This window comes from Myotis nattereri (genome assembly GCF_964212035.1).
Source record: "Myotis nattereri genome assembly, chromosome: 13".
Taxonomy (NCBI): Eukaryota; Metazoa; Chordata; class Mammalia; order Chiroptera; family Vespertilionidae; genus Myotis; species Myotis nattereri.
This window is the reverse complement of record NC_138088.1, coordinates 28,179,867-28,190,721: the sequence shown is the minus strand read 5'-3', so window position 1 is coordinate 28,190,721 and position 10,855 is coordinate 28,179,867. Positions and strand designations below refer to the sequence as shown.

Genomic DNA, 10,855 nt, shown 5'->3' with positions numbered 1-10,855 from the left:
CTAACAACTTGCTAAAAAAATCCTATATTAACTCTTTCTTTTCTATTTCTTATGTAATCTAAATCCTCAGCAAAAAGGTGCTTTGGATTGAATAGGTCTTGTGCCCAGAAAGCCACATTAATGTTTCTCAAAACATTACCCCCTGTTCCCATTACAAAAATATTCTGGCCCAAGAACCTAATCATGTGAACTTGCCATTTAAAGACTTTCAATAGTTTCCCATTCCCTTAAAATAAAATCCTTTTAGATGTCTTCATGACTAACCAGTCTAGGCTAGGACCCATCTTGTGCTTCCACAAGTTCTCATAATACCCATCTACTTTTTGTTGTTATTCCTCATCCCCCTGAGGATATTTTTTCCATTGATTTTTTTAGAGAATGTGGAAGGCAGGGAGGGAGGGGGAAGAGAGAAACATCAATGTGAGAGAGAGACATCGATTGGTTGCCGTCCGCACCTGCCCCAGGGGATCAAACCTGCAACCCAGGCACGTCGTGCCCTTGCCCAGAAATCGAACCCGTGACCTTTCAGTGCCTGGACCGACACTCTCACCCTGAGGAACACCAGCCAGGGCTCTTAATACCCATCTTGATTTTGTTTGTTTTTTCAATGTCTGCCTTTCCTAGTAGACCTGAACTCAAAATGTCCTCTATCTAGCATATTGTCCTTGCACATACCAGTAGCAGGTGATTAATACATATTTGTTTGTGGTACAGTTTAATTATAAGCAGGAATGAATAGTTTTCAGCTGTAAATCAATCAATTGATAACCTAGCTCCCTTTGAGATTTGTAAAATTGGTACTAGTATTATGGAAGACGAACTCACTGTTGATTGGGCTGGTGGCATCGATGTCTAGTCCTCCAGAGCCGGGGTTTATAGAACACAGGGACCTCACCAGCAAGAGGCATCTGGTCAGATTGTGTGAGAGTAATATTTACCCTTTCCTGGTGGACACCCCCACCTTACAAAACTACACAGAGGAGATCCATCTTCACTAAAACCTAAGTTCACAACGAGGACACTTCTCTTTAAGAACACAATGATCTTCCACAGACTTAACAACTTGCAGTTGTGGCAAGTTTTCTCTCGGGCTTATTACCTTAACCTGGTCCTTCTGTTTTACCAGCTTCAATTAACTATACACTGAGTGGCCAGATTATTATGACCACCCCATCAGTACTTCGTTTGGGCCACCTTTTGCCTTCAGTATTGCGGCGATTCTTCTTGGCATTGACTCCACAAGACATTGAAAGGTGATGGGAGGAATCTCACACCATGCCTGATGAATAGCACTGTCCAGTTCTGTGAGATTTGATGGTTGTGGAACCAGCTGCCCGATGGCTCTTTTAACTTCGTCCCACAAATGCTCCATTGGGTTGAGATCTGGTGACTGTGGGGGCCACCCAAGCAAGGGAAAGTCTCCCTCGTGTTCTTGAAACCACTCCTGCACAATACGAGCACCGTGGCATGGCACATTGTCTTGCTGGAAGGAGCCATCTCCACTGGGATACGCCATCAACATGATAGGATGAACCTGATCAGCAACGATACTTAGGTATGTTGTGCTATTCAGACGTTTATAATGATCTGGCCCTCTAGCAACTTCAGCGCGAAATTATAGCTAATTTGCCTACAAAAGTCGGGGGATCGTAATAATCTGGCCACTCAGTGTATTTAATTCTGTTCTGACTACATGGATGTGGCTAGAAAAGAGCACACAGCAATCTATATGTAAATTGTTACTTTACGGGTTAAACATTTTTGAAATTGGAAAATCAATAAAAAGGAACCTTAATTTCAAACACAAATACACACCACAAAGGGGAGGGAGGTCACTATTTTTGGATCCTGCGATGGCCACACAACTAAACACTACTCCAAAGAAGCAAATGGTAACAGGGGTCAACACGCTGTGTGACCTGCAACTACTGAATGTTTTAAAGCATTTGTACCTTTACTAAGTGCACTGCACACTCTTAACTGTCGCTGAAAACAATGGGCAGACAAGTTCAGGCTACCTTGCAGAAGCACATTTCCTATTGCAGAGAAGGGAGGGAGGCGGGGAGGGGGACTGGTTCTGTCCCTGAACCGTGCCACCCCGCAAATAACCCACTCATTCCTCACACGGACGAAGCTGACCAGAAAGGCCCGCTGAACAAGCAAGGTTTGGCAGCGAGCAGCCGGGGACCTAGAGCGGGCGAAGGCAGCCCGCTGGTTCCAAAGCGCCCAATACGAAACGTCTGCACTCGCCTTATTTTTCCAGCCCCTGACCACCAACCTGCTCACCCTCACCTCCCCGCGCAGAAACGCCGCAGTGCCAACCTGGGCTCCAGCTGACACTGCGAGGAGGGAAAGGACGCCAGGTCGCCCTCGCCAGGAGCCAGTGCCAGGTGAGCGCGCACGCGGCACCCCGGCCGCCCGCCGTTCCCGCGCGCTCTGCCGTCCGACGCCTCACCCGCGGGGTTACGGGGCCCGTGGCGCGAGGGCAGCCGGGGGCGCGTGCGCGCGGGAGTCCGGGCGCCTCGCGCCGGCAGGTGGGCGCGTCCTCTCGCCAGCGTGCGCGCGCCGCGCCGCGCCTCCTCCCTCACGTTCCGGGCTCTCCGCGTCCCCTCCCCGCCAGGAGCGCGCGCCTCCCGCAGTCACGCCAGGTCCCTCTCGGTCTCCCGGAGGCGCACACTCCCCGCGGAGCTTCTGCCACAGCCGCCGTCTCGGCCGCGGCTCTCTAGCCCCGCGGCTCGAGCCTCGACCCCTCCGCGCCGCGTCGCGGTCCTCTCCTCCCTCCGCCACTCCCCTTCCATTTCCCGCCCTTCGCTGCCACCCGGTCCGCGGAGAGAGCCTGGCTGCGAGGCAGGTGGCTTGAGAAGGGGGTTAGGAAAATGGAGGTGCCGCGCCTGGATCATGCCCTCAACAGCCCCACCAGCCCCTGTGAGGAGGTGATCAAAAACCTCAGCCTGGAGGCCATTCAGCTGTGCGACCGGGACGGTAAGAGCGGCCGGGACCGGAGGGAGAGGGGCCGAGCCCGCGCGCGCCCGGGAGCCGCGGCCAGTCGGGCTCCGCGGACCCTGCCCACTCGGGCGGCAAGGTCTTTTGTTGTCCCCTCGGTGCAAATAAATGCAGGTGGGGGTTCCCCTCAACCCCGCCGCCCTCCCTTCAGACCCCAGAAACAAAGGGACACCGGGGCTGGCGCGTTTGGCACGGGAAGGCGGCGGCGGCGTCCCCGGCCGCGGCGCCCCTCGCTGTCCTCGCCCAACGGCCCCAGCGAGGAGCTGCCCGGCGAGCGCGCCGCTCCCGCCCGGGTCGAACCGCGACTCGGGTCTTTGCCGCAGTCCCGATTCCCTGGGTCTCCTGACACCGAAAGGGAAATGCCCTCTAGAGTCGAGATGTTTGCAGCAACCCCTCCCCACCCCCACCCCACTAGTTGGCATTTTCTGGCCAGAAACTTAACAGTTCCTTTTAAAAACCTCCCATCTTCGGCCATCATCCCCCGTCTCGCCCCCATCCCCAACACACACAATGTAGAGCTATTTTTATCCTCTCCAAATGGGATTGGGACCACAGGGGTTTTTTGTGGGGTTTTGTTGTTGTTTGTTTTCAGTGAAAATGCAGAAAAAGAGTGAGTTTCAGCACCAAGGACAGCCACAAGCTTAGTGTTTTGGGGCTGTCATTCAGAAACGCGAAAAATCTGCCCAGGTGTCAGAATCTTATTAACCATTGTCACCCCCAAAATTTAATATAAAAATAAAAAGTTAAGACAGGAAAAAATCTGTAAAGGAAGTGGACTCGCATATCTGCTGTGATTCAGAATATGTGCCTTGATATTATTATACGGTGCCGGTGCCTTCTATTGTTAAAGTTGACCGGCTCCCAAAGAAGGAAATTGATGGAACGCAGACAGGTCTGAGCGTTACAGAGAAGCTAGTACCGTGTACAGTGTGGGTAGTTCTAGCGCTTCTGTGTTAGTTGGAGTAGTTGCAGAGTCACTGCTATTTCAGTAATGCGGAATAAAACTTCATTTGTAAAGAAGTCATCTGATTAGTAACCACTGGCCAAATATATGTGAGAAAGGAAAAACAATTGTGATAAAGAAAAAAACAATTTATATTGTCAAGATGACCCTGAACACTTTTGGCTGTAAATTAAATTAATGTTTAACTCTTTATAATGTTTAACTGGTGATTTAAACATGTTTTAAGCTCAGGTTATGTAGAGATACTGATGTGCTCACAATAAGGTTGTAAAATTTATCAGTATGTAAGCCAAATAGAGGACATAGGTCTTGTTTCCGAAGTCATTTACATGGTAGTAACTTGGTTAGGTGTTGCTATACAGTACAGTTTAGGTCAACTAAACATTGATTTTCTGTTTATTAATAAGTATAGGACACAGAATAATTGTTCTTTGAAGCCAGAGTCACTTTAAATAATTTCTGAAATAGGTGTAGTATGGATAAATAAATACTCTCGCAAATGCTGCTTATAGTATTTCCTTTATCCTTAGACTATTTTGGTCACCATAATAGGTGCACATACTTATGGCTTCTAAAAGTCATTATTTTGGTATTTCGTATATAAGCTTGCATTATTAGACTATAAAGATTATTTTTAATATACCACATAGGAAGTCATGTGGGTTATAGTTCATGCTTCTGTGAAATGACTTTTTGTAATGTTACCATTGTAAATATTTTATTTCATTTTCATTTACTTCAATGATATACCAAAAACTCATTACTGTAGTAATTGGAAATAGGCAATTCACGGTTGCTCCTCAGAACCCAGTAATCTTAATACTTAATACTGCCTTTACCATATGTTTTAGAGATATTCAGGAAAATAATGTTTTTTTACTTTTTTATGAACTTAACAAAGTTAATAGTGTAGAGTGCAAAAATAATGCTGCATATATTGTGGTCTCTTTTAGAATGGTAGCTATTATATTTTGGTGGTATTTTTTAGTTGTATCAGTTCACAATATTGATTCTGAAAAATGATTAAGTTATGTAACATTTAATTTTGAGGTGGGGTGCTGGCACTAGGCAATATCTATGAGAATTACTACTTATTTACAGACTTTTAGTTGATTAAATATAAATTAAATAGGGTTTCATTTTATAAAATAGCTTATACCTACAAATCTACCTACGCCTCTATTAAAAGGTGTGTAAAGTTAGGAAATAGGTTGCTCAGAGATGTTGTTTAAATGTTTACTTTTTTGCTTTGTGACTATACATGTCAATTCCAAAAATGTTAAGTTGACTTCATAAGAATAATTTAAAAGAGGTACTATAGTTGTTTTATAGAACAATTTAAAAATGTTGCATTAAATTTGTCAACCAGACCTTATTTATCATAATTTTATATTGAGAAATTTTCAGCTAGATAGATGCTGTTTGCTTCCTTCACTTCCAACCTTTCACTTCTTCTCAGGTCTCATCATTTTACTTCTGTAAATATATAACATAGAAAGATTAGGATGTGGCAAAACATTTATGTGCTTAAGTACATAGTAAGTGCTGTTTGTCATAATTTTATGATCATAGAAACACATTTGTCTTATCTGCTCTTTACTTTTCTCACTATTTCACTCTATTGACCTGGCAATAGGAAAAATGGGAGCAACGTGAATTTCTTGGAAGTGGAATAAAACAGAAAAGGAGAACATATTATTATTAAATATACTTTCCTTTTACCCTCTCCACTTGTAGATGTTTTAATTTTATGATGTTTTGCATATTACATCAACTAAGAGCTATAGTTGTGGTAAACATGCTGTATGTCTTATTTTTCCTTGGCTCTCTTTTATATTTTTTTTGTCTGTCACTTGCCTGTTTTCTTATAAATTAACATGTGCATTATTAGTTACAATTCACGATGTTTCTTTATTTCATAGTTTCTCAAAGTATTTAATAGTCTGTGAAATAGTCATATAATTTTTTTTAATGAAGTTAGAGGGTTCTTATACACTCACATATTATCTCATTGTGCTTTTATCCTAGGCATGTGATCTTTGGTTCCTAGTTCATGGTCCCTGCCTGGATGTTACTTGTAGTTCAAAATGATGATTCCTGATAGACTTCTATTGGGAAAGCTAGGTAGATGTGCTGTAGATATAGTAGTTTGCATAATCTCTATTCCAAGTACAAGAGTATTTCTGTTCCTCCTTTCTGCTGTGTTGAAGTATCCTCAAGTTGCATATGTAATATACTTTAATTGTGGCTTTCAAAAAAACTGAAGAGGAAAAAAAGCATTAACTTCTCATATGCAAGCATTAATAATATGAGAAACCATCTCCAGTTTGTTTCTTCATATAGATACTTCAGACTCTAATTTACAGATGATAAGATAAAATAGCCCCTACTCACACATAGAATTCTACATTACTTGTACTTTTCATTGTTTTTATCATGCACATGTATATAGAAGCTTTCTTTTCTTGCTGAAAGGAATGATTTATCCATATGTTGCTTTACATGCATCCTAGCTCCCTGTACTCTTGTGTGACTGATGTGTTGTAAGTATAATAGTAAGGGAGAAAATACAAAAATAATTTGTTGTATAGCATTTAAATCCATCCCCAAGGTTTCCTAGCTTTAACAGTATTATTTCCATGATCTAGGCATTTTATGACTCTCTAGATATGGTTCATGGAGTTTATGATGCTAGTAGTCAGCAAGGGAACATGCTTTAAAAAAATTGTACATACAGACACTGACAGATTTCCCTGTCTTTGTCTCTAACAATAGTTTTGTGGAGGAAATGAAAGGTTTCCTCCTTTTTACATAGTTAAAAAATGATAAATTTCTTTAAATTTGTACATTATTCTATCTATTTAAGTTATAAATCAGCTGGGACTTCCTTCTTTATGCTTATTGACATGTGAATTAAACAAATTTTAACTTTGGAAACGTAAGGTAACATGAAATGCTTAGTAGCATGTTTAGTTTATCTCTGCTGTATTAGGTAATCCTTAGTGACATTTTCTGAAGCGCACATCTAGGAGGAGTTCCCATAACTGTTACCTTTAATAGTACAGGAATGTGAGGTCTCACTGGCATGCATATAGCATAGTGGTAATACCATCTTAGAATCAGAAAGACCTCTACAGAATATTGACCTTTTTATAGATATGTTTGTTATCTTAAGCAAATTACGTAAGCTTTGTTTAGCCTCAAGCTTTCTCATTTTAAATGGATATAATAATGTTGATCCTGTAGGATTGTTAAAATAATTAAATGAATTATTACGTATCTTTTCTCAAGTTTTGACACAAACTAAAGAATAATTATTATTATAAATGGAATATTATTCTCTGCATACATTCCTGAGGTGAACTGCTTTTTATTTTATTTTTTGCCAATGTTTCGATCCTTTTTTTCATTTCAGTTGTATTTTATTTACTTGGTAAATACTTCTTATGTCAATTTAACTTCATGAGTAATAAATGGAAACTGTAAATCTGAATTTTAAAAGGATAGTTACAATATTCTATCCTTTGCTTACATTTTCCTATCCCATCAGACATATCCTTGTCAGCCTTAACCTTGCAAGCTCTTTCCAGCTTCTGCTTCACATCTACTGTTTGCTGCATTTCATGTGCCTTGTGACTTTGATACCTGCTTTGGGTAGGTGTTTGCATCCAAACCGTTCTCTGTTCTCGATTTAACAATTTTTTTCCTTATGATTTTTTCCTAAAGACAGCTCTGCACTACCATATGTGATCTCTGTATTCATTTCTTTGACCCAGATATGACTGTAGAGATACTGTAAATTTTTATTAGTGACTATGAAACAAAACAAAAATAAAATAAAAACGAAAAGAAACAAATTTGAAAACAGCTCTAAGACCATCAGATTATGTTAAACCAATTCACATTCCTAGTAGGGTTTCTAATTCATTCCCAGTGAAGAACAGGAAATTATTAGAGTAAAAGTCACATCAAAGGATATGTGACCAGACTCCCTCCAGTGGTAGAGTGACTGATGTGTCGTGAGTAGTAACACTGGCAACTTCCTTTGTTGCATAGGTAAGCCGGTCACAAATTCTCTCCATAGAACACTATCTAGAAAACCTACAAGTCACTTGTTTGTTTGTGTTTTTTTTTGCTGATATTTCCCCCTCTTTTTATTGTTTACGAATTACTTAAATTCAGTTTACTACTCTAAACCATTTCCCTCATTCTGTAACTGTTTAAAATATTTTATTATTACTAGGCATTAGTTAAATTGTCTTATTTAGCCCTAGCTGGTTTGGCTCAATGGATAGAGCATCGGCCTGTGGACTGAAGGGTCCCAGGTTCGATTCGGGCCAAGGGCATGTACCTGGGTTGCAGGCTCGATCCCCAGTAGGGGGCGTGCAGGAGGCAGCCAATCAATGATTCTCTCTCATCATTGATGTTTCTCTCTCTCTCTCCTCTCCCTTTCTCTCTAAAATCAATAAAAATATATATTTAAAAAAAATAAATTGTCTTATTTATCAGGCTATATTTTATTCAAACATTGGAAAGTAAGGTTAATATTTGGGGAAGATTTCTAGCAACAATGTATAGAAGTGTTGAAGAATCTTGACAAAAAACAGGTAGGCAGCATTGTGTGTTCTCTATATGTAATGACAGTGAGTGGCAATGGTATAAAAGAAATAACAAAATAATTATTAAGACTTTGTGATTGAATTTTCAAGCAAATGGAAACTTATCAGGAGTCATTTTAGAATTTTAAGCCTGGGAAATCAGAAGAGTCACTGACTGGAAAGAAAAAAAGGAGAAATAAAATAATATTAAGACCCCGTGATGACAGTTTTTTTCATCTCAAATTTTAGGTCTCAGTGAACATGCAAATGTGTCCTAAGCCCTTTTCCAGGAGCACTTCCCTCTCTCACAGAAATCATATTTGCAGAACAATAGTACATACTGCCTTCTCATTACTGTTTCAATGTGAATGCCCGTCAAAGAACCCACTTATATTCTTTTTAGACTTCTTTCACTTAATTCCTGTTCTTCAAAGGCAGTTACTCATAGTCCAATGCTAACATTTTTGAGAATCATTACTAGACAAAAACCAACCACTTGATACTTTATAGAAGAGTGTGAACTAGAAATTTTTTTAGTAATCACTGTAAAGGCAGTTTTAGAGTCAGGCGAGTTTTCAGAGGGATTTAGCAGTAATGTTTACATTAAGACATTTTGAATCTAACTGTAAGACTCCCTTGGAAACCTATTAAACATTTAGCAATTTCTATTGTGTTCTGAGGGAAAGAGTTGTAGAACGAGGAAGAGAATTGTTCACAGAACTATACATTCCACTAGTGAGACCAGAACTTAGGTGGAAAAAGGGAGGTTAGGATTTGACTTGAGTTTTAGAGTGCCTCACCTCTTGAAGGAAAGGAGTGAACATATGCTGGGGAACCCCAAAGGTGAAATAAATCTATATTCCAGGTTTGTTAAAAATGGAAACAAGAGCTCTGCATTTTGAAGTTGCCCAACAGATACAGTTAAGCAAAAAGCATCCTACTCTGAATTGTGGTTAGTTTTGTCTGTGATGTTATGACTATTTGGGCCAAGTTTGTGATTCACTTTAAAAGGGCTGCTCTGTGGGGATTATTGCACATATATTACTTGTTGCAGTGGTGTGGCAATTAATGTAAAAAAAATCTCTAGATCTCTTTTTTTATGGCCAGTGGGAATGCTGCTATGTAATAATAGTATGAAAGGCTTAAAGCTTTCCTAGACATATGGTATTAAAGAAAAGGCACAATATTTTTTTCATTATACTTACTTTGATTTTCTTGAAAAATAGTGTCTTATCTTCTGTAAGCCTGAATATTGACGAATGTCTCAAAGTCTTTCCATTTAAAAAGCTGATGATAAATGCAAACAACAATGATAATTTTTGAGCACCTACTGTGTGATAGTTTTTTTTTAATGATTGTACATTTGTATTATAAATAATGATGCAGACTAGGATCAATGAGTTATAGTCCTTGGGCCAAATCTGAAAACCTGTTGCCAGTTTTTGTAAGTAAAATTTCATTGGAGCACAGCCATACCCATTTGTTTACATATTGTCTATGGCTGTTTTCTTGCTACAACAGCAGAGTTGAGTAGCTGTGACAGCAGACCACATAGCCCACAAACCTCAAAATACTTACTATTTGCTTCTTTACAGAAAACAATTGCCAACTCCTAATGTCGAGGATTGAGAAAATAAATTAGTCTCTCTTGATAGGAATAAATATATTGAAAGAAGAGTTTCTGAAGAAAAAAAGTACAATTATTTTGCTTTTATATGTTACCAGGGTTTTGAGATTATGCAGATTGGGCAGAGAGCTGAAGAAAGCTGAAAAGCTTTACCAGGCAATAGGATACCTCTTTTAAAGATGGAGTCAGTTAAAGATGGGTAGCCATCTGTGCCATTGTGTCTGATAGGCAGTAAGAGAAACAAGTCCTAATTATAGCTAGAAATTGTCTTCATATGAATAACTTTAGAAGTAAATATTAGTTATGCATTAGTATTTTCAGGTATAATTATAATTCTAGTAATTGCTATGTTTTAAAGTTGAAAAATTATGATGTAAACTTTCAGAAATATGCATAGTCTTGATGCATATTGCAGAAATTTGTATATATATTTTCCCTTCCAAACCAAATACTCATTGAAAGAGTCAAACAAGATCTTATCTTTCTATCTTTTATCTCGTTTTTGCGGTTTCTAATCTATTATTGACTGATTACTTATAAAAATATAATTAAAATGAATTATTAGAGAAACAAAATTTAAAAGATCCAAAAAGATTCAATCGATATAAAAGTTCCTGTCAAATTCCCAAGAAAGTCTCTAAATGCTTAATCATAACTTTTATA

General features: G+C 39.6%; 1 protein-coding gene across 1 annotated transcript in view; it reads left to right on the top strand.

Annotated features, from left to right (window-relative positions):
- Nucleotides 1–2,611: 2,611 nt before the first annotated feature.
- The window catches only part of PHYHIPL (phytanoyl-CoA 2-hydroxylase interacting protein like), a 36,789-nt gene continuing 28,545 nt past the window's right edge, over nt 2,612–10,855 (top strand). The window contains exon 1 of the mRNA XM_081104473.1: nt 2,612–2,982. Within this exon, the coding sequence (XP_080960599.1) occupies nt 2,877–2,982 (106 nt within the window). The 5' untranslated portion in view covers nt 2,612–2,876. The remainder of the gene's footprint in view (nt 2,983–10,855) is intronic.